Source organism: Petromyzon marinus, chromosome 2 (assembly GCF_048934315.1).
Source record: "Petromyzon marinus isolate PM22_M1 ecotype Great Lakes invasive population chromosome 2, UKy_Petmar_22M1.pri1.0, whole genome shotgun sequence".
In the NCBI taxonomy this organism is placed as follows: Eukaryota; Metazoa; Chordata; class Hyperoartia; order Petromyzontiformes; family Petromyzontidae; genus Petromyzon; species Petromyzon marinus.
In genome coordinates this window covers 3782821-3809314 of record NC_133668.1, presented here as the reverse complement: position 1 = coordinate 3809314, position 26494 = coordinate 3782821, and the positions used below count along the sequence as shown (strand labels likewise).

Sequence of the window (26494 nt, the reverse complement as noted above, 5' to 3'; positions counted from 1 at the left end):
AGCTGTGTGCGAGGAAACAAGGTGTCTTGACAAAGGAATTAGCAAAATTGTTTCCTCGCACACAGCTTAAAGGTCGTGGTCTGAGCGTGGCTGTGTTTCACTCCAGCGCTGTCCTCGAGACAGCCTGGTCCCTTCACCTGATGAAGGCCGCTTGTGTTGTGGCTGAAACGTCGTGATTTTTGTTGTTTTATTTTTTACCTACGTGACTTTACCGAATAGAACCAAAGAATATAAAAATATTAAATATCTATGGAGCCTATTTGCGAGTATCCAAATTGATTAACAATAAGAATAGGTTTTACCCTTACTGGCAATGAAACAGGAGGTGTTAACACCAAATAGATTATTCTTTGTATCAGGTGAAAAACATAAAGCGGCAGAGCTGCTGAAGCAGGATGTTATATAGGTTTGAGATGGGTGTAGCCCAAGGGTAAGTGGGCGGGGCTAGAGATGGGTGTAGCCCAAGGGTAAGTGGGCGTGGCTAGAGATGGAATTTGCATGTAAATGTAAGATCGGAGCGCTGATATATCACCACGACGACGTAGCTGTGGAGGTGGCATATTGTATTGTGAGAGATTAGCATGTCAATGTAAGCGGACCACCACAACGGTGGCTGTGCCAGTGAGACATCCAGCTCGTTAAAAAACGAGGGACACCGCCAACTCGAGGGTAAGAAGCAACGGTGGCTGTGTTAGTGAGATATTTAGCGTGTATGTAACTCAGAGAGTCGGAAATAACTGCTAACATCGGCAGGTAGGATGGAAACATCACAGCCATTTATGACTTAAATTGGTTAATAACGTCCTTCCAATGATTGCTCAGTTTGTACCCATCTTCTCGGTTGAAATTGTGTCTGTGTTTATATATCTGGATGGCTTCATGAACTAATCTTCGTTGATAGCCAGTGGGTTTGCAGAGTACCTTTGTCTTGGAAAAATCCATTTCGTGCGTGCCTACAGTGTTACAACAATGATCAGCCACGGCTAAGGTATTGGTCCTTCCGTGTTTCAGATCTGCCTTATGTTCACGAACATGATCCAAGACATGTCACTTAGTTTCCCCAATGTAACTACTGTCACAGACACAATTTAGCTTGTAGACACCGGGGTATTGCATGTCAGGGATCACATCCTTCACAGATGGGATCAGATCACTAATTTTATGTACTCTGTTGATTCGAACCTAGATCTTGTGTTTGCTCATGATTTTGGAAATATTTTTTGGTAACCCCTGCTATGTATGGCAAGGTGATGGATTGTATGGGTCCTCAGATGGTTCTTTCCCAACTGTTGGGGTGATGGCTTTACGGACTGTGTAGTCTGAATATCCATTCATCTTGAGAGCTTGGTGTACGTTCTCCAGTTCACTGGCTAGGTGGTGATGGTCGGAAATACAATGAGCTCTATGGTGTAGAGTTTTGATGAGGGAATTCTTCTGGGATCGATGGTGGTGGGAGTCAGGTTTTAGGTAGGCATCTGTATGGGTGGCTTTCCTGTCGGCAGTGTCGCATTGAGCCATCTGGTTTCTTTTCGATTAAAACATCCAAGAATGGTAACTTGCCATCCTTTTCCACCTCCATGGTGAATTTGATGGCTGGGTGTATGGAATTGATGTGGTTGAAGAATTGGCCCAGCGCTGGTAGGCCATGTGGCCAGATGACGAACGTGTCATCTACGTATCTTTTCCACAAGGAAGGACGTAGGGTGGATGCCTGGAGACAAGGTCGAACCCATTGAGGTACCCTCAACTTGTTTGTAGAATGTTCCATTCCAGGTGAAGTAAGTGTTGGTGAGGCAGTGTCTAACCAGGGCCGGTACATCAGCATTCAGTCCTTGTTGGACGAAATCTTAAATGATTGCAATGGTGTCAGGCACAGGAACTTTGGTAAACAAAGATACTACATCGAAACTGACAAGCATATCACCTGGAGACAGTGAGATGTCCTTAATGAGAGATACCAAGTGAGCTGAGTTAAGTACAGCTGAGGTGGTCTTACCAGTGAATGGTTGTAAGGTCTCAGACAGAAATCGGGCCAGTTTGTAGGTGGGTGAGTTAATGGTGGAGACGATAGGCCGGAGTGGTGTACCTTCTTTATGGATTTTTAGTAGGCCATAAAATCTGGGTGGTCTAGCAGCAGAGGGTTTTAAGGAAAGCCGCTTGGTTGGTTTGATTAAAGATGTCGAATCAGTTGTTGATGTTGTTGGTTTTCGTAACCAGGCGGTTGGTAGGATCTCTTGATTTTGGCATAGCTGCCATCATTTAGTAGGTCCTGAATTTTGTTATTGTATGAGGTTTTGTTCATGATGACAGTGGCATTGCCCTTATCGGCTGAGAGGATGACTATGTCATCTCTCTTTTTTAGTTAAGAAAGCTCAAAGCGCTCATCTTTGCTGATGTTGCTAATAGGTGTCTTAGCGTTTTTGAGGACTGCAGCGATTTCCGATCTTGCCACGTCTGCAGGAATGTGTCCCAAACCCTTAAGGGCTACGTCGACCTGGGCAATGATATCATCTAATAGGGGTTTGTGTTTAGGGGTGACTGTGAAATTCAACCCTTTAGCTAGAACCGATTTTAGGCTGTCGGAAATTGGGCTTTTACTCTGATTAATAACATTCTTGTCACCATCTTACTTTTTAATATGTGGATCTGGCTTCTTCTTGGAAAAGAGGTTGAACTTGGAAATCAGGTTATCTTTGCATTTAGCTGACATTGACGCAGCTGAAGAGGCTGTCATGTTATCTACATGGTCCCAATCAGGTGTAGACATTTTTTCCGTCAATGTTAAGTGTGGAATTGCAAGAGAGTCTTGTCTAAATTGTCTCGTTCAAAAAAGAGCAATAATATTCTCTCTGAGATCAGGGCTAGGCCGGCCCTGAACAAGATCCGTTTAGCATTGGGAGAAGTGATAGCAGCAAATGTCAGATACCCTTTGCAAGGCATCAAGTCTGCATTAACCACATATACTTGTGGCAAAACATGCAAACAAACATGCTCTGATAATATATGCATAAATTTTTTTAAATATATTAACATAATACGTCACCTTTTATATGTTTTTCCTTTTTGACTTTACTTATTTTTTCAGGAAGGCCACACTGAATTATAGGACTTTTTTTTTAGGAGGGTCCTGTTTTGGGTTTATATTTTATTTTAAGATGTTTACAGCCAATTAATGGTGAGTGTTTATACATGCGAGAGGAAACTGGAGCAACCCGGAGAAAACCCACGCATGCGATGGTGCAACACCATCCTATTACACATGGAAAGAGGGGGCGATTATTCCACTTGCTCTACTGCCTTCTTGACAGCCATGGTATGGCACCTCGATGCCCACTGGAAGGGAGTTTCACAATATATCAGATCCACCAACACTTGAACTAAAACTATATTTATGTTACCATGCATACTATTTAAACTATAAAATAATATTTTTTACCAGGTAAGGTCTACTGAGCTATATAGCTTATTTTCAGAAGCAACCTGGCCACAATTGATAGCTCAACGAAGTGGCTTATCATAATGTGGAAATGTATCGCAGCCAAATACTCTAAACGCATGTTTCTAAATGTGGAGGTAAAAACCGGAGAACCCGGAGAAAAATCTACATGACCATGGGGAGAACATGTAAACTCCACATATACAGGCGTCAGGGTTGGGATTGAAACTACGATGTCCTGCATACCAGGCGATGTAGGTAATAATTTGCCATCTTGCTGGATTACAGGTGTGCGCCGTCAGTGCCCAGAATAGACGGTGTTAGTGATGAATGTGAGTTTTTGTGCTTGTGTACCACCTAAAACGCAGCATCACCAAATAAATAATTTATTGTTCAGAACCAAAATAAATAGTTAAACATGGTACCCAGCTGATGATTAATAAACACTGAAGCCTGTGCTGTGGTTGGGGCTTGAGGACTGGAATTGATAAATGGCTATTGATACCCTGCCTGTAGTTGTTTTGACCTTACGGTAGTAGGTGTGTTTTAACCGGTGGCTGTTGTTGAGTGTGATAAACATTCGCTTGACTTGCGTGTTCCATGACTGGTTCTGCAGGAGCAGTGGGTCCTCCGCATTGAGCCCTCTCACACACAAGACTCCGATATTCGCCGGTCAGATGAATGCGGATGAGATGGCTGTGAAGAGGGTGGTGGAGACGGAAGCCATTGCAAAAATTGAGTCAACGGGGACAACATTGGATGAAAATAACCGCACTGCACTGGTGTCAAGCGGGCACTTGAATGGAAGCGCCGACAACGCTAAGGAGGTGGTGCAGACAACAACATGTGGTAAAGACGAGATCATCAATAGTGCCAGCAGCAAAGAGATTGAAGTAAGTTCCTCATGCGTGGACGACAAAGCTCAGGCCCCTCAGAGTGGAAACGATGCTCCAGAATGCGACGCTCAGAACAGAGAGGCCGAACCGGAGCTGCTGGGCTGTAATGGCAGCACAGATAGAGATGGAGCGAACCTGGATTTGGATGGGAAGGCAATGGGGCTTGCAGGCGACACGGAGGGAGCCAGTGAAGAGAATGTGGCTGTGGGCCCTGCCAACAGCAGCAATGAGTCGATAGAGATGGTGGCTGGTACCCCGCCAAGGCACACTCCGGGAGAGCGAACCCTCCCTACTCTTGGCAGCCAATCGAAAAAGATGTTTCAGGAGTTGGCAGTCGATCTTGAAATGGAGGAGCAGCAGCAGGAGCAGGAGGATGCCTCCAGGGAGCTGCCGGTCAAGCCGGTGGCACAACCGAGAACCCGCCGCAGTAAGAGTCGGGAAAACGCTGCGCGTGAGGGCCTGAGCTCGGGGTCGGATGGGAAGTTGGCGGCAGAACGGAACGTAATGGTCGACAGCCAGGAGGAACTCCCACCAGAGGGCGCTTTACAGCCTCGACGCGGCCGCAGGCAGTGCCGCATAAAGAGCAGTGATCATGCAGCTCCTGTCGTGACCCCAAGGAGTAAGTTGGTCATGGAGAGCGACATTCCACAGCCAACACCCGGAACCGATGGTAGGGCAGCTAACCAACGGAGAGCATCTCAAAAGGGGCAGATGTTGAGCGCAAGCAAGTCCCGCAGGAAGCTGCTTTCTTGCGAGCCCGGCATGTACATGGGAGATTCAGAGGTGGAAGTGACGAAAGCAGAATCTAGTTCTGATAAGCACAGACTTGGATCTCTCTCAGATAGCGCTTCTTTTCAAGAGCATGGTTCTTACAAAGGCTTAATGGCCGACAGCAGTCTGAAAGGGAATGCTAATTTTGGTGTTGCAGTAGCAGATGCAGCAATCCCAGGATGCAGCAACGACCTCAACACTCCTCGCAGCAAAGCAATCCGGGGGCGACAGCTAAAGCTGTCTCAGATCTCCCTGCTAAGCACCAACAACAGCACACCCTCCCCTACAGCAGAACAATCTCCTGTGTCTTCCCTCGTGGTTTCACAACCTGCCACAACCTCTCCTGTCGTGGCACAGTTACCTGTTGCTGCTCCAGTTGAACAATTCCCTATGATTTCTTCTAAAATGGTAGAAACCTCCAAATATTTCTCTGCAGTGGCAAAGCCATCCACTCCTACGATGACAGAATCCCCCACGATCTCATCTGCGGTTGAAGAGTCCTCATCTCCACCACAAATAGTTGCACTGACCCTGCTCAAGGCCTTCAAATCTGATGAACAGTCTAGTAGTCAAGCAAGGGACGGCTCCTCCAGCTCAAATGTTGGAGATGATTTAACCGAAACACGTGACACTGCAGCGGTGGCAGCGGAAGAGGAGATTAATGGCACCAGCGGTGAGAGTACTGTGTTCAGTCCACAGGCCAGCCCCAGCAGACCGACTAGTTCTGACAGTCGGATCCATGCAAGTGGAGAGCCGAAGAAGAGGAGGGTGAATTTGGTGAGCATCCCAGGTGGGCAGGCAAACTCTGGCTGGGCAAACGGGAGTGTCCGCATTTCTGTACGCGATGTGGTGCGCACGCCAACGAATGGGGAGAGAGCGTTGGCGCTTCCTGCATTCGAGAGGAGTGAGCAGAGTGCAGGTGTGACGAGGGACAATGGCGCAGCCGGAATCTTGGACAGAGAAAACACAGCTTTCGACACCAACCCGCAACCCACGGAGACATCGGCATCTGCAGAAACAAGTGTTTTGTGCTTGGAGCTCGTCCTATCAGGTAGCTCACATTTGGAGCCCAAGCTCGGCTTGAGTAACTTGCTGAGGCGGTCAAAGAGGAAGAGGAAGAGCTGGGGCTGCGGAAGGTACAGTTGGGAGAATGTCTACATGAAGAGGAGACGCTCGATGCCCGAGGCGTCCGCCCCAGCAACTGGCGGAGCCGCTGTGAGCGACAAAGACGATTGTGAATTGGAGGGCAAACCTTGCCCCAGGCTTTGTGGAGATGCCATCACCGAGTCAGATTCGCCACTGCAGCCATTGAAGACACCGTTAGAGAAACTGTCGCAAAGAACAGTTAAAGGAGGAAGAGGAAGAGGGAAGGGTAGAAAGTTGCTAAAGAATGTTGAGGATGAGGTGGAGGAAGGGACTGCCGAGGAGGTTGGGGAGGAGGAGTATAATGTGAGTGATCCGGTGGGGCCTGAAGAATCTCCACGGCTCAACGAAACAAAAAACACCATAGAATGCGCTGCTCAGGAACAATTGGTTATAGATTTGAACGATATCATCACGACTGATTTTAAAGCCAAGGAGCACGACCCCGAAACAGAGTTTGTCAGTGCAGGAGATAACGATGTAAAAACGTCTCATGTTGTAGATAGGGAACAGCCGGGTAATGTGATGCTGCCCCCCTCTCCCTCGCTGCTGGTCTCCAGAGGGAGTGACTGCGCTGCCTCCACCTCTCTTTCATGTGGAGCGGATCCCGGCAGAATTGATACAATCACCACCGCATCTCATGCCGTGCCAACCAAAGGCGGATTTGAGGAGGAAGAATTTGGTGTCGTTTCAAGTGGGATGAGCAAGGAGATAGCATCGCCAATCTTGACCGCTCAGGAGAACCCAGCAGAAGAGAGCAATCCCAAGGGCCAGGAGGTGTGTCCTGGAGAGGACGGCAGCGAGCTGGAGATCATCAACTCCAGCGGGGCCTCCCCAGCAGAGCCCTTGGTCAGTGCCGTATGCGAGGAGGTGATGGTTACTGTGACTGAGGCAGTGGCAGGAGGAGAGCAGAAAGTGCCAGGGGAGGAGAATAAGAGGAACATGGGTGACAGCAAGATGGAGGAGGGGCAACAGGAGGAGGAGGAGGAGAAAAAAAAGGACATGGCAGCCCAGACTACAGAGGCTCCAGCCTCACCAGGGTGCAGCACTCTTATGCGGTTGAACGGAGACATCGCCCAGAGAGCAGGCAGCCCTCCACCGGTCGCACCAAGAGGCACGTGGTCTCCAGCTGCATCCCCATCTCCCAGCATCCTCAAGAAGGCAGCGGGCAGGAAGTCGGAGGCTGAGCAGCTGCCGTCAGACTCTCCACCAAACAAGGTGAGACCTGCGTCACAAAAAAAATCCTGCCAGGTAGTACTGGCAGTTAAGAGAATTGAATATTCAGATCCTGCTTATGCATCGACTCAGTCCATTACTTTTCCATGGTCATTAAAATGTGGAATGCCCAACAGTGGTTGTTATAAGGAGAATTTGGTGCACCATTTATGTGGAATTTCCAGCATCTCAGGATCGCTAACAGAGATGTGCTTTGCACGACGCTTGTTTCAACAGGGAGACACTTTGACTTGTTTACTTTAGTTGAAACATGGCAGCATGTCTCTGTGTGTATGTGTACAGGCACGACGCGTGTCATTTGCTAACCCCATCCGGCACGAAACGCTGGCAGATGACATCGACCGCCGCAGTCCCAGCCGCAGCCAGTCCCGCACGATCACACAGGTACGTACGAACACGGATAATAACAACCGCTATTCGCCACTCAGTGGTGGTGATGTCACCATGACGCTTGTGCCAGACGAGGTACACTTTGAAACCACGTGAAGAATGGAAGGCTCGCAGGCAGGAGGTCACGGGACAGACCCAGGTGCCATGGGTTGACTGAGATGACTGGTAGATGCACCACCTTTGCCCCTTACTGTGTCAACTTTGTTGTATTTTTGCCGCCCAGTGCTCCAACTCCACTCGTTGTTGTGATCTGCACTCTTCTGCTCTCCGTTGTTGTTAGAGGGCAACTTCTTCCAACTGCCCAGTAGCTTCCTTCACGAGTCTCCTCCACAGAGGCCAATCTTCACACCCCTGCAAGTCTTTTCCGCTCTTCATTTTTCCCTACTGCATCAGTCAATATCTTTTCTAGTCCATTAACCCCCTCTATCCAGCCAAACAAAAGCTGCTTGGGCATTAGGTTGGCTGGGAATGCGGGCTACATGACCCAGTCTCACCTTCTGGGGGAGTTCACTAATGGGACTGTCCAGATCTTTCAGGGTTCTGTGAGCACACATCCATTCTTGTTAAACCCAGGATGGAACATTAGTGGGCCAGTCTGAAAGTTCCAAACCGGCGTAGATTTTCCTTTTTAAGGGCCTGACGTTTCGCAAGCGTTGAGAAGGAAGGGTATAACTGTGACCGAGAAGCCCCGGAGCTTAATTTGAAGTTATAGGCAAGGTATCTTCAACACAGTGTGACGCAACTGATAAAACTATATTTCTGTTCTACTGATTCAGAGCGAGACCTCTGCTGCTAAATCAGAGTTGGCCATAAGCCAGGTACAGAAATGTATCCACTCTCTCCACAAATCCTCCATCACTTTATGGGGAGCAGAGGAAGTGGAACATTCATTGACAAAGTACCCAGGCATGTGCTTTGTGTTTTTTGGGGCTGATGGTAAGGCTCCATTTCTTAGTAGTATGCTCCCGGTTCAGTCGCAGCATCTCCAACTCCTAAGAGTGAGCAGCACTTACGAGGTCATCCACATACATAACATGGTTGACCTATAGGGAGCCATTCCTTGACCGCACCTGGTTATCGATCATCCTCCCATTGTTTCTGAACCATATGGAAATTCCTCCAGTACATCCATGGAAAACATGGTCAAAAATATATGTTACATAGTTTAGGGGCCAGAGGACATCCCTGTTGCACCCCAAGGTAAACAGAAAATGGGCACGAAAAATAACCCAGAGCGCTTGCCTGTTGATGGTATAATAGGCCTTGACCAGGTCAGTAAAGCAGAGATCTAGGTCCTGCTGAAATTCTCTACACCTCTCCTGTAGCAGATGGACAGTGAATATAACGTCCATACAGGACAGACCCGATCTGAAACCATATTCCGGCTCCGCAAGCATCTTCCTCAGTGTGCCTGGTAAGGCGATGTTGAAATGTCCTTGCCAGGATCGTTCCTGGCACACTGACGAGAGAGATGCCCTTAAAGTTGTTAGAATCATTGTAGTTACTCTTCGTGTTAATGGGAACCACCAAGGAATTATTACAATCTTGTGGAACCCATCCTGATGTAATACAAATGCCATTCTCTCTCAGCAGTTCACTTGAGAGGTCATCTCTGCCTGACACTTTACCTTATCTCAGGCTCTGGATCACCTTTCATGCTTCCTTAAGAGATGGCACATGAGCCTGTTCACTCACAGGGAGATGTTACTTCCTCCAAATATTTAAGGCACAACAGCCCCAAACCCCACTTTTCCCCATGATGTTATCTGAGCTGAGGGGTTACACCTCCCCCAAGTTCTCACAGAAATGCTTAGCAAACCTGTTCTTTCCCTTATGCATTTTAATAGTTGTGGCACTGCAAGTTACTTTTTTGATGGAATTAGAGAGTGGTTTGTGATCGGGCGCTAAATGTGCATGCTCTGTATATCTTACACGTGTGCGGTCAAACACTCACGCACGCACACCAATGCGCATTGACACGCACACACACACACACACGCACCCCTGCGCACACACCAGGCAGTCTCCACACCAGCACACAGGTGGTTGTGAGCCCCCATCCATGGTGACAGCTGTGCGTCTGTGTGTGTGTGTTGCACAGCACCTTTTGACTCCGACGCGGATCTCCCCGATGAGCCGGCGGCCCCTTTCTCGTCGTGCTCTCGGAAACACCCCACCCAAGAAGCGGCTGGTGAGTGGAGGAGTGGCAGTGGCAATAGAGAGAGCAAGGGAGTGCCAGGGGCGGTAGTGTGGTGGCAGGGAGTGTTAGGGAATACAGCAGGCGAGTGAGTGCGCAAATTAACAGCGGAGTGAACGATCGACGAGAGAGCTCGTGTGTAATAAATATGAATTACATTTATAAAGCACATTTCGACGAAGTACTAGAGGCATTGTAAATTACACGAAAAAATCGTCGCCCAGTAGGAGTGGCGGATTGTTTACATATGTGTACAATAGTAACGCTATTTCTGTTTAACTAGCCTTTTGCCTGTCCAAGGACGGGTGTATTGCAGTAAATCTGAAACTTGCAAGCGAAAAGCAGACCGCGACGTGATATTAATTGCATTAATGCGTGTGCAATTTATAAGGTCGCGGTGACACAGACCTGTTTCATTTTAAGGTTATAATCCTTTGTTCATCATGACGTCATTTTTACTTTGATGTCTCAATAGCGTTACGGAGATCGCATGACATGAGGGTTCTGCCTTTGTAGTGAGGGTTGTAAGTTGACGCTGAGGAGGGGGTAGGAGGCGCCTCGGCCCCCCATGTGGAGTGACGTCAGCCGCTAATTATTATTAATGGAGGGGGGTAGTCCATTTGGAGGACGTCACCTGCTCATGAATATTAATGAGGGATGGTCGATTTGGAGTGACGTCACATGCATTAAGGACATTCCTGGGTGATTAGTAGGTATGTGTCTGTAACTTAATTGTAATTCTTATAATGATTAAAATTATCTGCCTGAACCAACTTACATTACAGGAAATATTTTATTTAACATTGATTTATGTTGGCAATATTTTTCGATTCCCCTGTTGCCGTTATTTTTCCCCTGACTTATTTTTTATTTCGCTACTGTACTTCATTTGCATTGCTTTTGTCATTGTCGTGACTTGCAACTGAGACTATCATGGTCTCTTGAGTTCTTACCGAGTAAAATGACTAAACTTGACTTGATAACCAAGTGTCCAATTATTACAGCAAGTAACATTGCTAGTCGCTAGGCATGTGGGGCTTTGATTTATGGTTCATGAAGACGACCTTAGAGATTAGTGCCACATCCTTGTGCCAAGCTGTGTCGAAAGCATTTTTGTTGCTCCCTTACTTGCCCCCCTACCTTATTCTGATGTGCCAAGTCTTGTCGGGTTTCGAGTTACAGCCAGGCTGGCTGTGCTGCTGCTATGTGCGTTGCGCAGTATGACTTGCCACGCTTTCACTGCTCCGTGCATCCTCAGCAGGAACAGCTGTGCACCATGTTGCCCCAGCCACTGGAAGTGGTTCCCGTGCAGAGCGTGGGCCCCATTTTCCCCGCGCTCATCGGCTGTAAAACTCCAGTGGAGGCCGTGCTGCACCAGCTCACGCCGGCGATATGGTGAGGCCAGTGTTAACTATTGGCACAGCCACATGCACAGCACAGCCCTGTTAAACATACACAATCGCACACTGTGCCACAACCATGTGTATCACAGAGCGCCGCGGTGGCAAGATAACTACTACGCCTGCTATACAGGAAGCTGTGATTTCGATCCCTACCTTGATGCCTGTATGTTTGGAATTTGCATTTCTCTCTCCGTGGTTGCGTGGATATTTCTGCAGATTTTCTGGTTTTCCCCTCCATATTTATAAACATGCCTTTATTAGAGTATTTGGCTGATATAAATTTCCATGTGATAATCCACTTTGTTGAGCTATTATTTGTGGCCAGGTCACTTCTGAAAAAGAGATATATAACACAGTGGGCCTTACCTGGTAAAAGAAAAATATTTTATCGTTTAGTTTCCATTTCAGTTAGTTCTGCATTCTCAACAAGTGGGCGTTGAATTTTGATTTAAAGCTTTCGTGACTGCAGGGATTCATATTTTTGGTTCTTTCGGTAAAGTCACGTAGAAGGGAAACAATAAAATAATAATATAAAACAATACAATTCTCACGGCGTTTCGACTGCAACACAAGCAATCATCATCAGGTGTGAAAACCACAGCAAGAAAATTTGAAAAAAGTTGCCTTTTTTTTAACGGTAGCACCACGGAGAGCAATTTGGCAGTTATTCAGATGGACGAGTCCATCTATGTTCGGAAAAGAGGAGGGGGGAGACGAAAATAATGGATGCAGTCTGAAAGCCACCGTAAGCGTGAACAATCAATTAAGACCCGAAATGGTTTATCAAATCCTTTCAATGATTGCTAAGCCGAAAAAACCAAGAATATGAATAAGTGGGCGTTGGTTTGAAACTTCACGAGATGTGATCTCAGACCAGCGGGGATTCAGAACTGACTGTGTTGAACCTTCTGCTCAGTGGACTGAGGCAGACCAATATTATTTTGCATTAAATAAATCAATTTTATTCATACATGGCAACCATCGCTCCCTACTGCGACATGGCAGGATCCTTCCTGAAACATAGTCGTGAAACTCAATGAGGCTTTATAGTTATAGTTTCCCCCAATGGTGTGAACAGCTACACCCAGGATATTTTTTTGTCTTGACACGTGCGCCTGTGTGTGTTGTGTCCAGGGCCCGTGGGCTTGGCCACTTGGTGCGAGCGCGCTCCATCAGCACCGTGGGTGATCTGGCGGCACTGAATTCCGCAGACCTGCACTCCCTACCCATCCGCTCACCCAAGTTTCACACGCTGCACAGGGTCCTGAAGATTTTCCATGAGCAGGTGCAACCTTGTTTTTTTCCTATTATAGGTGGTGGTGATGTTGATGAGACTGCTCTTGCTGCAGCCCATCGTCTCGTGGGCATTTAGAGGGAGACGGGATGGCCAGTATTTTGGTGACATGGCCCAGCGGTTGCACATCCGCTGATTTGCACAGGTTTGTGGTTGGAACCTAGCCGCAACTCTGATAAATTTTGTGGATGCATTCTGTAAGCTTTCCCAGGAAAGCCTTACCGAGTATCAACACTCTTTTCAGCATAGACCTACCAAGTTTTCTCAGGAGGAGGCAATGTTGCCAATTGATTAATTGTCAGGAAATGTCTAAGCAGAGGGCTGTTTGGCCAATACCACTTACTTATTTTTTCTATTGGAGGAAATCAGAAGATCCAGAATAGAGGGAGAATATACAAATTCCACACAGGCCCCAAGTCCGGAATCGAACGTAGAAAATTCGTCCTTTGAGACAAGTGTTACCACTGTGCCATCCTTCTGCCCAATTAACCGTATAATAGCCCCCCCCCCCCCCCCGGTCTGCTCCACAATGGATATTAAAGATCCTGTGACATTGGAATAAAAAGTAGGCCATTTTAGTGCTGGCACCATGGTAAAACGTTGCCAAATTTGAAAAATACACTCCAAATTACTTACCGGGAATTGCATTTCAGTCACCGGGTTCAAAGTGCATTATGTTAACCACTGCAGAAGCTAACTAGTGATGGGATAATGATTCGGCTTTACAACGATGGTGTATAGACTACATGGAGCTAGTCGGTGTCCCATCGCCAGACACATTTAATTTTGTTTGTTTAAGCAATTGAGAGCTCAAGAGACCAGGATAGTCCAGTTTGCGAGAGTGATCTGTGTCACCAAAATGACAAAAGCAAGACAAAGTACATCAATGAAGAAAACCCTGCAAAAACAACCTTTTCACATGAGAAATTGGAAATATTGCACAAATGTGCATCGGTGTTAAATAACAAATTGGCATAAGCATAAGTTGACTATGGCAGGTTATGTTTAAGCTAATCATAGTACAATTACAATTAAGGTACAGCAACATTAAACAGCTATGTAGTGCCTATTGTACTGATATATAAATAACGTTATATTTCTAATTCACGTATCCTTGTCTCTCGACATATTTGTCACTCTTGGCTTTAAATTGGATATGCCCAATCACTGCAGGAGTAGTCCTCGCAGCATCATCAGCCATGGCAATCATACAATACATTAGTTTGTAAAATCTCTTCGAGGGTTGATAATGGGGACATTACTCGAAATGCTATAATTGGCTTCCTTTGTTTTGTTTTCATTGCTTGAATAAATTAAAGTGTACATAAGTGCTAATTGGCTCTTTATTCCCCTGTGCAATATAGATTCAGGGAATTAAGCAAAACGGGTGAAGCAGACAGTGATGTGTGTGTATGCCATGGTGGCGAGATGTTAACTACCTCTCCTGGGATACAGGAGGTTGTGGCTTCAAACCCAACCCTGACGCCTGTATATTTGGAGTTTGCATGTTCTCCCCATGGTCGTGTGTATTTTTCTCCAGGTCCTCCAGTTTTACCTACCACATTTAGTCACATGCGTTTAGAGTATTTGGCTGGTATACATTTCCACATGATACGCCACTTTGTTGAGCTATTATTTGTGGCCAGGTCGCTTCTGAAAAAGATCTCTATAGTTAAAGTGGGCCTTACCTGGTAAAATATAGTTTGTATGGTTTAAATACTATGCACGTGTGGGCGTGAAGGGCAGACCTGTGGGTGGGTCAGCAACAACGTTACCATGACTCCAGTGGCCGGGCTTCATTTTCCACACACAGGGTTAGCAGCAATGATCAGTGTCTTATTCGGGCTTTAAGCTCCTCAAGGTTAATTATATGTAAAATAAGTACTTTGGGGATGGGGGAGTTGGACTGGTGTTGTTTCTGCTTTCACTACCACCACCCCACTGTGCTGACCTTAATAGGAATAAATATATTACAGGCGACGTTTCAGACTATGGAATTTCTTCATGGAACATAGAGAGGCCAGGGAGATAGTCGATAACTGTTGGAAACTGCACTTTACACCGTGGGGCATGATGATAATAAAATTAGAATAGTGTTTCTTATTGAACAGTATCTTTTTTTAGTTAGCACTTGAATAGGTACTTATCAGTAGCTTTTGAGGAACAGACAAACTCTGCAATGATCAAAAATGTGTTACTCAATAAGCTAATTTGGATTGAAAGTAAATGTTTGTGTTCCTGGCACATTGCGTTTTGGGTATGCTGTTATAGTGAGGCCAACAGAACCATCATTAACATCATCTGCTTCGTGATGTATTGCTGGGCCAAATGATAATTTCAACCGAATTAGATAAGCTCTCAATAAATATAAGGACCGAAGGGACTTTTAAAAGTTACTAATAAATATTTTGTGTTTTGTTATATATGCTCGTGCACCACTGCAAACGCAGTACAGTCTGTTCTCCTATAACGGGTGGGGAACGTCCGGCATGCGGACCGTGTGAGGCCCGCGAAATCATTTGATCTGGCCCTGCCAAGGCAACCGCAGGCGGGACTCGAAATTCAATAATCTAGGAGCAAACCTGGAAAAGCCGTTGCGAGTAGCAACATCATCTACCAGCTAACATCATCACACGCCTCTTACCAAAGAGAAGCAGTTCCAGCCATCACATTAGGGGCGAGTTAATTAAATGTTTGACCAAATATAACAGGCCAATTTTTAAGTTGATAATTTTGTATGGGCCTGCGAATGATGTTATAAATATCCAAATGGCCCTTGGCAGAAAAAATGTTTCCCACCCCTGTCCTATAACACGTGTTTTCATCACACTAATCGGATAGAACGCGATGAATATATTCGGGAACACAATCCTGTGAATGGAAATATGTCGCGCGAGTAGGAATAAGCGGTTGTACGGCTGCCTCGATATAGCATCACACAAGGCGGGATGCTGCCGGATGCTTCTAGATGCTACCCACCACACGCCTTAGTCTTTGTTCATCCCTATATTATATATTAAAATATTAAAACGCCATTATAGGAGAACAGGCTGTATCACCAAATGATGTGACTTTAACTTGAGCTCGCTTTCAGTGCTTACCCCAGAGATCTGCATTCTAAACAGGATGATGGTGGTGGTTGATGTTATTGTGGTTTGTAGAAGGGGCCAGGGGCCACGGAGCAGGAGATGGCGCTGGTGCTGCCTCCCGACGACCAAGGTGACCTCTCCCTGAAGCCAGTGTTTATCTCCTCTCTCAACCCTGATGAGGGGACAGTCAAAAAAGTTTTTGTATTGAGGCCATATGAGAAAAACGGTAGCAGCCACCTAATGTAAATCGTCTTAATCATTTAAATGTTTTTGCCAGTAATTACAACTAGCTTCATCCGGCGACAAATCTGGCTGTCGCCTGATGAAGCTAGTTGTAATTCCTGGCGAAACATCGTACTCAGTTTGTAAATGTTGTGGCTTGGCTCTCCAACACACCAGTGTGCTGTACTAGTGACGAATTGTCACGTTCTGTTTACGTGACAACCCTTACGAGTTGGCTCGGGTGGTGGCGGGTTTTAATGACTCATATATTTACGCGATCTAACCCAAAAAAACTCTTATGGATGATATTGGTCGCGAAAGCCTTCGTGTTAAAGCATTGCTATCATTTCGTGATATACAGAGCTCGTGTCTTATGCAACGTTTTCTTGTTTCCATTCTCCGAATCCTTATTAATATATAAGAATAATCAGTTCAAATTCCACTTAGAATTCTCTACCTAGGAGAACTTGCTGAGATTTTCTCTGATGCAAAGTAAACCTGAGTTTAAGCTGATTGAAAATGCAGAAATATTATCCCTGACACAAATCAAAAGCATAAAAGTATTTATAATTATCATGCGTGCCACCAGCACCATGTCAGTGTTTTTTAAATATATATAATCCTCACTGAGTTAAATATTGTTTTCGACAAATAAGTTACGTTTTTTGTGAACCACTTTCGGAGCCTGCACCTGAGATGTTTAGCTAGTTCTTGACTGAGGATGTTCGCGTTGTGTCTTTTTCTATGTTGCTTCCAACATAGTAGACTGCAAGGCGCTGGTGAATGGGCTGAGCGAGGAGGCTAGCAGAGCTGAAGCCCCAGGTGCTCCTGTCTCTGCAGGGGGCACGGGGTTCTTGACGGCGGTGTCAGCGCTGACGCACCATAATCCTAGCGAAGAGCTGAGGGTCACACCGCTGCCCCTGCTACTGCAGGCGCACGGTGAACTTCTCTCCGCACTGGTGCACGTCGCTCAGGCAATGGCGCGGCGATGAGCACCATCTTTATGAAACGCCCTTGTTCCCTGCAACCCGGCCTTGGCCACCCACAAACAAACGGCATCGCTCCCCATGCCCGATGGAGAGAGAATCAAGCAAGATCCTCAACTTCTGCAGCTGTGCTGATGCGATGCAACTACAACGTGGCCACGTCTGGCACACAATGACTTCCCAAACGTGACCTGGGTTGGCCAAAGTGTCTGAGTCTTACTTGGTGCAGCCTTGATTTGAAGCTTTCGTGACTGCAGGAATCCATACTCTTTGGTTCTTTCGGTAAAGTCACGTAGGTTGAAAAATAATTTATCACGACGTTTCGATTGCAACACAAGCAATCATCATCAGGTGGGACAACCACAGCAAGAAAAACTGCTATAGTAGCCGGGAGATCTGCCGTGGCACGAGGTTACATAGGTCTCGGCAGTAGGGGGTAGAAGGTGGGGGGAGAGATGGGGCGGGGCAGAAAGTGGACCCCGCGGCAGCACTTGAGTCAACGGGGGAGAGATCTGAGAGATCGGCTGCAGGGGGGGAGAGAGAAGGGGGGGGAGGAAACGCCTTTCTCCCCCCACCTCCTACCCCCTACTGCCGAGACCTATATAACCTATATAACCTCGTGCCATGGCAGATCTCTCACCTACTTCAGCAGATGTTCTTGCTGTGGTTGTCCCACCTAATGACGATTGCTTGTGTTGCAATCGAAACGTCGCGATCTATTATTTTTCTACCTACGTGATTTTACCGAAAGAACCAAAGAGTTTGGTGCAGCCTGTTTTTGTCACGTGAGAATGAATAAGGTAGTGTCCGTTGTTTAACAGGGCCATGAAGCTTGCCTGTGAGCTTTGCCACTTTCTACACAAGCCTTTGTTGAGGGTTTCAGCCTGAATGTAACAGCAGCCGGCGCGGAGCACTAGCTGCCTCTGTGTTAGCCATTCCTGGCAAGGGGAAGTGGCAAGAACCCATTGGTGCTCACTGAAGTTTTGTATGTGTTGCTTGGAAGAAACATGAACAAGAGAGGCGACAGCAGCACATCTCAGCGTGGGAGGGGAGAGGGCTTAGATCTCTGCTCTCTTTCTCTAAAGCAGAAATCTTAGTTTACCTATTAACTTCGTGTGGTACGTGGAGAAGTCCCAATTCGGAGTTAGCATTGGACACATCTCACTCGGTTGACGTGTGAAGCTGTTACACCCATTTACGAAGCATCCGTTCTGTAACCTGGCCACGTCTTATCGCGTAAACCCTCGCTCCACCCGCAGGCACAATGCAACAAGCCAAGGTCAACCTTATTCGATTGCCAAGGTTGTTTCTTGTTGCCAGTGTGCCCACCCACTCTTACTTTCCAGCTGAACATTCTGCCCTAGCACACACTGCTCACTTAACTACCAGTTGTGGAAGCACAGCAGTGTTTGTGTTTTATCCTGAGGGATGTCAGTTCATTATTTTAATTTTTCAATACAGTTCAATCTTTGCTATTCTCGTTTATGCATACCACTTTTGTGAATATGTTGATTGAACAGTTGCTAAATAAAGTTAACAAATATAACACCTAATTATCTTCTTTGTCATAAGCTTAGTTGTGATTGCATCTGGGAAATCACCACCCAAGTGGTTTTATTTTCAGATTCATATTTTTGTTATAAAATGTCAAGTGAATTAGTCATCAGGTCTCATGTTTGCTTAAAATCACCCGGTTCTGAATTATTAAAATTTCCTTGGTATATTTTTACCACGGGATGAAGTTGGTTATGACATGGCCATAGCGGTAACATGTTTGCCGTTTATTGCAGAGGGTTCACTGTTTGAGTCTTAGCAGCCGTTCTGATTAATACTGCGACATGTGTATTAACCGTAAAAATATGCACCGCCTGCTTTAAAATCGACGTGAAAGATCCCATCGTGTTGGTCATAAGAGGAGGCAATTGCGTGCCGACTTTACGGTCAAAATTTGCCAGATTTGGAAATGACCTGCAAATTACTCAATTACACGTAGCAGCATTGCCCCCCTACTGCAACAACCGGGCAGGACCTTCCTAAAAAGAGTCGTGAAACTCAGGCTGTCCTGGTTTAAACAAGCGTCATAGTAAACAAGAAAAGTTATGAGAAACATTTTGGGTAGACGTCTTTTCTAATTACCGTGCAAGAGCTTGGCTGAATGTTCACAAGACCACTTGTTGATGCAAGTATAATCTGTGGACATGGATTGGCCCAAGCACCTAGTTTTAATCTGCCTCACGGAGGCTGTGTCGATACGAAATTAATATTCTTGGCTCGAGGACTCGTGGGCTCACAAGAGAAGTGTGGAAATGTACCAATATTCCATGGCACCGTTCACAGGAAAGCCATGGTGTGACTGGCCAAAGCATTTTTTTTATTTAACGTAAAATTTTACAGCACTGACTTGCATCAATAATGGTGCTTACATTGCGTGTTACATTTATTTATATATGTATATTTTAACTTAAAGCTTCCGTGACTGCAGATAGGTTAAACCTATCTACGTGGCTTTACCAAAAGACCCAAAGAATATATGTATATGTGTTGAACTTCTTTTACACCGTACATAGCCAAGCCACTTGCCCAGCTATTTTACAAGGGAGATCTGTGGTGCATGAGCACATTAACAAAAACACAGACAAAAACGTCAATATTGCAGAGAATGAGTTAAAGGATCCTAAAAGAATATGGCACAATAACAAACGAGGTATTTAACAGTTGTATACAAAACACCAGAATAAAAAAACAGTGCAAGTGTACTACTACTCGAGAGTCGGTTGATACTACTATAGAGTCGGTCAATACTATTGAGGCTGTAGATACTACTACAGTCAGTAGATAGTACAGTTAGTAGATACTACTATACAGTCAGAAGTTACTACTACGGTCAGTAGATACTACTACAGTCAGTAAATACTACTGTAGTGTCCGAGGCGTGCGCACACACTCAGTCGGAGACGAGGTAGTTGCAGGAGGCACCGTCTCTATTATCTCGTTCAACTCCACCAAAGCCAGCTTCCTCTCTCATGACCACGCTGCCGTACAGCCCGGCCCAGACACGACCCTGTCCCCGTTGCACCAACGGTGTCAACCGAGACAGCCAACTTCTGTCCGGCCACGCAATGATCGGGCGACGGCGGCAGCGACGAAGGCGGCGATGACGACGACAGCGACGACGAGACGAGTCCACTCCCAGAACCGGCACCCCGGAGCTCTCGCTCTCCACTGCTTATATTCCCCTTGGCGTGGCTTGGCTCCGCCCTAGCCGCGCCTCCCTTCTCGAACCCACCGGAGGGTTCCAGGGGCCTCCCAAAAAGGTCTACCGTGACCCTTGCCCCAGTTCCTCCGCCCTGCCGGCACACCCGTGTTTCTGCTCAACGGCGTGTGCGCTAAGTGTCCACTACAGTTGCTGCTGTTGTACAACAGTCGGCGCTGTGTCACTACACTACTATAGAGTCAGTAGATACTACTGTCAACAAATACTAAAGTCAGTAGATACTACTATACAGTCGGTAGATATGACTAGAGTCAGTAGATACTATCGAGCCAGATTCTACTGTAGAGTCAGTAGATACTACTACGGTCAGTAGATACTACTATAGTCAGTAGATACTACTTCTGTAAGTAGATACTACTGTAGAGTCAGTGGATACTACTATAGATTCAGTAGATACTGTAGAGCCAGATACTACTGTAGAGTCACTTGATACTACTGAAGAATCACTAGATGCTACTTTAGAGTCAGTAGGTACTACTATAGAGTCACTAGATACTACTGACTATTGTATGTAGGGTGTGTAGGTATATATGCCTACAAAACAAAAATTGGCTGGGGGGGTCGACAATATTTGGAAACCTTTTAGATCAACTATTTACTCCCCCTTGCTATAACTTTTTGATTCATGACTTCTGCAAGCCTCTTATAATTTTTTTGATGAACAAATGGACAGACAACCGGAATGCCGGCCTTTCACAATAGCTTAGTATTTGTGTGTATATGTTATGTTTTTAAGAGAAGACAAGTTTTGAAATATATATTTGCCCCGGGCAAAGCTGGGTACTTCCTGCTAGTATTTTATAATTGGGGCACCCTGTGGATCGTTTTTATTTAATTAAATTATGCATAAGCGTGAATTTTTTGCTTAATCGAAGGATGCTTAGGAGTTGCTCCAAAGTAATTAAGTTTCACTCTGGCTTAATTGAAATTGTAAATTTTTTGTGGATTTCTGAAGCAATCTTGACAATTTTACAAAGTTCTGGAACTTCTGGCATATACCTTGAATTTATATAACCTGTACGTTTCTGGAATAGGTGGGAATTCCGTGGAATAATTTGGAATGTAATCTTGAATGTTTATGAACACTAGAGAAATTCACCGCAGAACATTCCTCCGAGAGCTTTCCTCTAGGGTTGTCCAGAACATGTTATTAAAAACGTGTTGCTGGGCGCGGGTGTAAAAGGCCCTGCTTCAGTAATCAACGATAACTATAGTGTGCTTGTGGCACGTTACTACCTGAAGGCATGGCTTTAAGCTCCTGTCCCACAACGGCACCTGAAAATGACTCGCAGTTCTTGAAGAAGCTTGACAATTACAAGACATTTCGATTTAAAGCTTTCGTGACTGCAAGGATTCATCTTCTTTGGTTCTTTCGGCAAAGTCATGTAGAATGAGAATAAAATAATAAAATAAGACAATAAAATTCTCACGACGTTTCGGCCACAACACAAGTAGCCTTCTTCACCTACGTGACTTTGCCGAAAGAACCAAAGAAGAATTACAAGACAGATCACAAGTGTTAATGCCAACATTACATTTACTGGACCTCTGGAACCTCGGAGAAGAGCTGGTGGTTCTTGCTTTCTTCGACAGGAGACTCGGTCTCGAAAGGAAGCACAACATGCTTGGAAGTCTTTCAAGAAGAAGGTGGGGTAGAACATTCCAAAACGAGCCACTGCTAATCAAGATGCCATCAAGGGGAATAATTTGTAGTGATTCGTCTCTGCAAACACTTTGAGGTATTTTTCCAAGTCATGAGCAACGATTCCAACTTTGTGGACACAGATGAAACATGGCTACTTGAAGTAGACTACCTTGCTTGGTAAAGTCATAAATGACACGGCAGAATGAGGAGTCACACTGATTGGGGGGGGGGGGGGGGTAGAGTGCCTTGCACACGTCTAATTATCAAAAATAAACTTTACGTTCTGCATATTACACTGTAACAAAAAAATGTTGTTTCTGGGTAGTAAGTGTTATTTCCTAATTGCTTATGCCTCAGAAGTACAGAAAATGGCTATTATTCCCCACAAACTTTGCTTTTCTGACCAGGACAGTGATGTTTTTAAATGTACCTATTTTCAATGAGAAAATGTGGTGTGCATTTGTGTCATTCCTTCAAATATAGTCCTGGTCAGAAAAGCAAAGTTTGTGGGGAATAATAGCCATTTTCTATACTTTCAGGCATAAGCAATTATGAAATTAACACTTACTACCCAGGGACAAAAATCGTGTTACATCGTGTTATTAGTGACTATAGCAAACGATTTCCAGACTTTCGGAAATCCACACCGACTGCTTGAGAGGCCTTTCTATGATTCCACTATGTAACACAATTTTTGTTCCTGGGTAGTAATTGTTATTTCGTAATTGCTTATGCCTAAAAAGTATATAAATTGGCTACTATTCCCTTTAAACTTTACTTTTGTGACCAGGACAGTGATGTTTTGAAATTTACCTATTTTCAATGAGAAAACGGGCGAATTTGTGTCTTTTCGTTCACATAAAGTCAGAAAAAAATAACATGAATCAAAATTCACATGTATTTATGCTAAAGTAATACAAAAATGACTACAAAAGATTTAGAAGTGAGTAGTTTTTCGAGATTTACGATTATACTGTAAATCATTTATCACGAATTAGCCCCCAAATGTAGTCTCCAATCATGTTCTTGGTAGCGGCGTTCAAAGTCCAGTATATCCTGGTGGAAACGCTCACCTTGCTCCTCCGAGTATGCTCCCATGTTCTCCTTGAATTTATCAAGATGAGCATCAAGGATATGAACTTTGAGGGACATCCTACAGCCCATTGTGCCGTAGTTCTTCACCAGAGTCTTAACCAGCTCCACAAAGTTTTCGACCTTGTGATTGCCCAGGAAGCCATGAACCACTGCGACAAAGCTGTCCCAAGTCGCTTTCTCCTTACTAGTGAGCTTCTTGGGGAATTCATTGCACTCCAGGATCTTCTTTATCTGTGGTCCGACGAAGACACCGGCTTTGAACTTTGCCTCAGACAGCTTAGGGAAGAAGTCTTGAAGGTACTTGAAGGCTGCCGCCTCCTTATCTACAGCTCTGACAAATTGTTTCATAAGGCCCAATTTGATGTGCAGTGGTGGTATCAGCACCATCTGGAGGTCCATCAGTGGCTCTCACTTGACGTTGTTCCTCCCCACAGAGAACTCGGTCCCGCTGTGGCCATTCCCGCCTGTGGTAGTGCGCCTTGGTGTCCCTGCTGTTCCAAAGGCAAAGATAGCAGGGAAACTTGATAAAACCGCCTTGAAGACCCATCAGGAATGCCACCATTTTGAAGTCTCCGATGACCTTCCAGCCATACTCATCATATTTCAAGGCGTCCAGCAAGGTCTTGATGCTGTTGTAACCCTCTTGGAGGTGCACCGAGTGAGCCAGGGGAAGAGACAGGTACTTGTTACCATTATGGAGCAGCACGGCTTTTGAGGCTTCTGGATGAGCTGTCAATAAAGAGGCGCCACTCATTCTGGTTACAGGCGATTCTGATTGCCTCAAACAGACTAATCACATTGTGGCAGAAGCAGAGCCCATCTTGATGGGTGAAGAAGCTGCAAAAAGGTTGGTGACGCTTCCTCTGATCTGCGACTTGCACACTTTCATCCAACAAGTTCCACTGCTTGAGCCTCGACGTCAAAAGCTCTGCATTGGACTTGTTGAGACCAAGATCTCTGATCAAGTCGTTGAGGTCTTTTCGGTTGGTGTAGTATGGGTTTCTCTCCTCAGCTCCACCTCTGAAATTGTCATCTGGATCTACAACGTCTTCCTCGCTCTCTGACTTGCTGCTCTCTTCTAAAGATGGCTGCTCTCTTTCCGGAGGAGTGGGTACGGGGAGCTCATGGCAGTGTGGCACCGGGGCGATGAATGAAGGAAGGTCCGGATACGTGATAGCAGGTGCATTCTTGCCAGTCCGACGTTTGGAAGGGTCCACCATGCAGAAGTAGCAGTTGCTTGAGTGGTTCGTGGGTTCCTGCCAAATTATTGGGATAGTGAACTTCATGGCTCTCTTTTTCCCTCTGTACCATCCTACAAAAATACATTTATTTCAGCCATGACTAATGTGTCAGAGATTCTCGCAACATTTTTCATATATGATATATTTTTTCAATAACATTGAAAATTGTAAAACATTTTAAGATAAAATTTGTTTTATAACATAAAATTATAAGCAACAATTGTCCATCTTACCTTCCAGAGTTTTTTGCATTGTTCGCAGGTGAAATGAGGTGCCCAGGGTTTGTCTTGATCCCTGACAGGCATGCCGAAGTATGCCTTGTAGGCCTCACACATCTTAGCAGATGCTTCCACAGAGTACTTTTTCGCTCTTGTCTTCATAAATTGGCCGCAGACATAGCAAAATGCATCTGCCGGATGTTTGCAGCCTCTTGATGCCATCTCAGAAAAATGCAGATATGTATCCACTTAGGCAGCTGGAACTAAACAACTGGTGGACTTAAGGCCCCTGTATTTATACTACTATTTACATAACTTGAAAGTTCTAGAATGTTCTAGAAGTTACTCCAAGTTTACTCAGCACTGAATCTATCTGGAATGTTCTGGAAAATAGTTACATTTCAAAATATCACTGTCCTCGTCACAAAAGCAAAGTTTTTGGGGAATAATAGCCATTTTCTCTACATTTGAGGCATAAGCAATTAGGAAATAACACTTACTACCCAGGAACAAAACAAAGAAAAACATTGTTACACTAAGTACCATAGCAGTTACAACAACTGCTATGTTTGATAGTAAAACAATTCATGTGTCAGTAGCAACTCCTTTCATGCAAAGTTAGCCAAATGATTTCCTTTGCGATGGGAACAATACAGCAAGGTGCCAAAATAATTAAATTGCTCATTCAAATGTTGGCCCCATTTTAAGAACCACCCTATTATATATGTAGTGAGTCCAACTGAGTCGCAGACATCGTCTTGGGAGCAACACTATTTCACCAACTCAACATAACATAACACAACCTACACTTGGGTGTTGAATGCCCATCTAGCCACACTACGGCAGAACTAGATACAGTTCGCTATCATGGCCCGGACCACAAGCTGGGTCCCGGACCACGTGGCTCGAGGCTTCTTTAACCCGACGTGGATCTTCTTCACCAGCAACCCGAAGAACCCCGAGTCCCTCACGGGGCCTCCATTACATCGGCCTGGGCCGGGGCTGGCTCTGCCCCTCGCCCCGCTCACCTTCTAGATCTCTCTAGCTCTTTCCTGAAGGCTCCCGAGAGCTCCTCTATACCACGTGACCACCCAGCGGCCCCGTTTACCGGTGGCCCCCCTCCAATCTCATCCGGTCACGTTTCGGCAGGTCAACCAGCGTATCATGCCCCAACGTAACCCTGGCTGGCCGACACTCCCCCTCGCTCCCTCACCAGGAGCCCGCACCGCACACTGTACGTGGTGCCTCCGCGCCGACCAGTGCTCACACAAGTCCCGCTAGGGCTGGTATTACGCCCAGTAACCGGGCGGCACACAATGGCAACACATTATCCGCCGTGTGCTTCGCAAGCCCAGCACCACACAGTGACATTCACAGTCACTACATATATAGAAAACTAACCAGAATGTATTGTTAAAAACAATACATTGGTCAATAAAATATAACGCATTTAAGTAACAGTTCAACAAATATGAAGATTGCAGAAGATATCTGCATTGCCCCAGGTTTGCCTTGCAAAAGAGAATGAATTCCGGCACTCTCCCGCCTGGATACACTAAGTACCAAGTGAACATGACGCATCGTTGCAGAAACGTGATGGCAAAACGATTGCCGTTCGCCGAGGGAGACATTATAGAGATTGAAACAATACAAATGCGAATGTACTTCATTATTTTGTAAGATAATTCGTTTTTATTTATTGAATATTTTTTTTATATTGTATATCTTGTTTATTAACTCTTGCTGCAGCCGTATCTATCTGCTGGACCGAGTCACCCTTAAAAGAGCTGTATAGCTCAATGGGCAATTTTCTCGGATAATAAACTCATGATTCTGAGAGATGTTTCGTGATGGCAGCACATCCTGCAGTTGGTCTTGACTGGGGGATGTTTTGGAGGTGTATGGAGAGAATGTGGCAGCTTGACGTGCCCTCTGTTGTATATGCCAGGTATTGAAAA

General features: G+C 45.6%; 1 protein-coding gene across 3 annotated transcripts in view; it reads left to right on the top strand.

The window, feature by feature from the left end:
- RIF1 (replication timing regulatory factor 1) overlaps window positions 1-18616 on the top strand; it is a 57623-nt gene extending 39007 nt beyond the window's left edge. For 2 of the 3 annotated variants that reach the window (XM_032966581.2, XM_032966562.2), the window contains exons 29-35: window positions 4053-7464; window positions 7765-7866; window positions 9974-10063; window positions 11328-11464; window positions 12607-12757; window positions 15928-15985; window positions 16840-18616. In XM_032966581.2, the coding sequence (XP_032822472.2) occupies window positions 4053-7464; window positions 7765-7866; window positions 9974-10063; window positions 11328-11464; window positions 12607-12757; window positions 15928-15985; window positions 16840-17069 (4180 nt within the window). In that variant the 3' untranslated portion in view covers window positions 17070-18616. The remainder of the gene's footprint in view (window positions 1-4052; window positions 7465-7764; window positions 7867-9973; window positions 10064-11327; window positions 11465-12606; window positions 12758-15927; window positions 15986-16839) is intronic. The other variant, XM_032966572.2, reaches the window with a different exon arrangement.
- Window positions 18617-26494: the final 7878 nt, after the last annotated feature.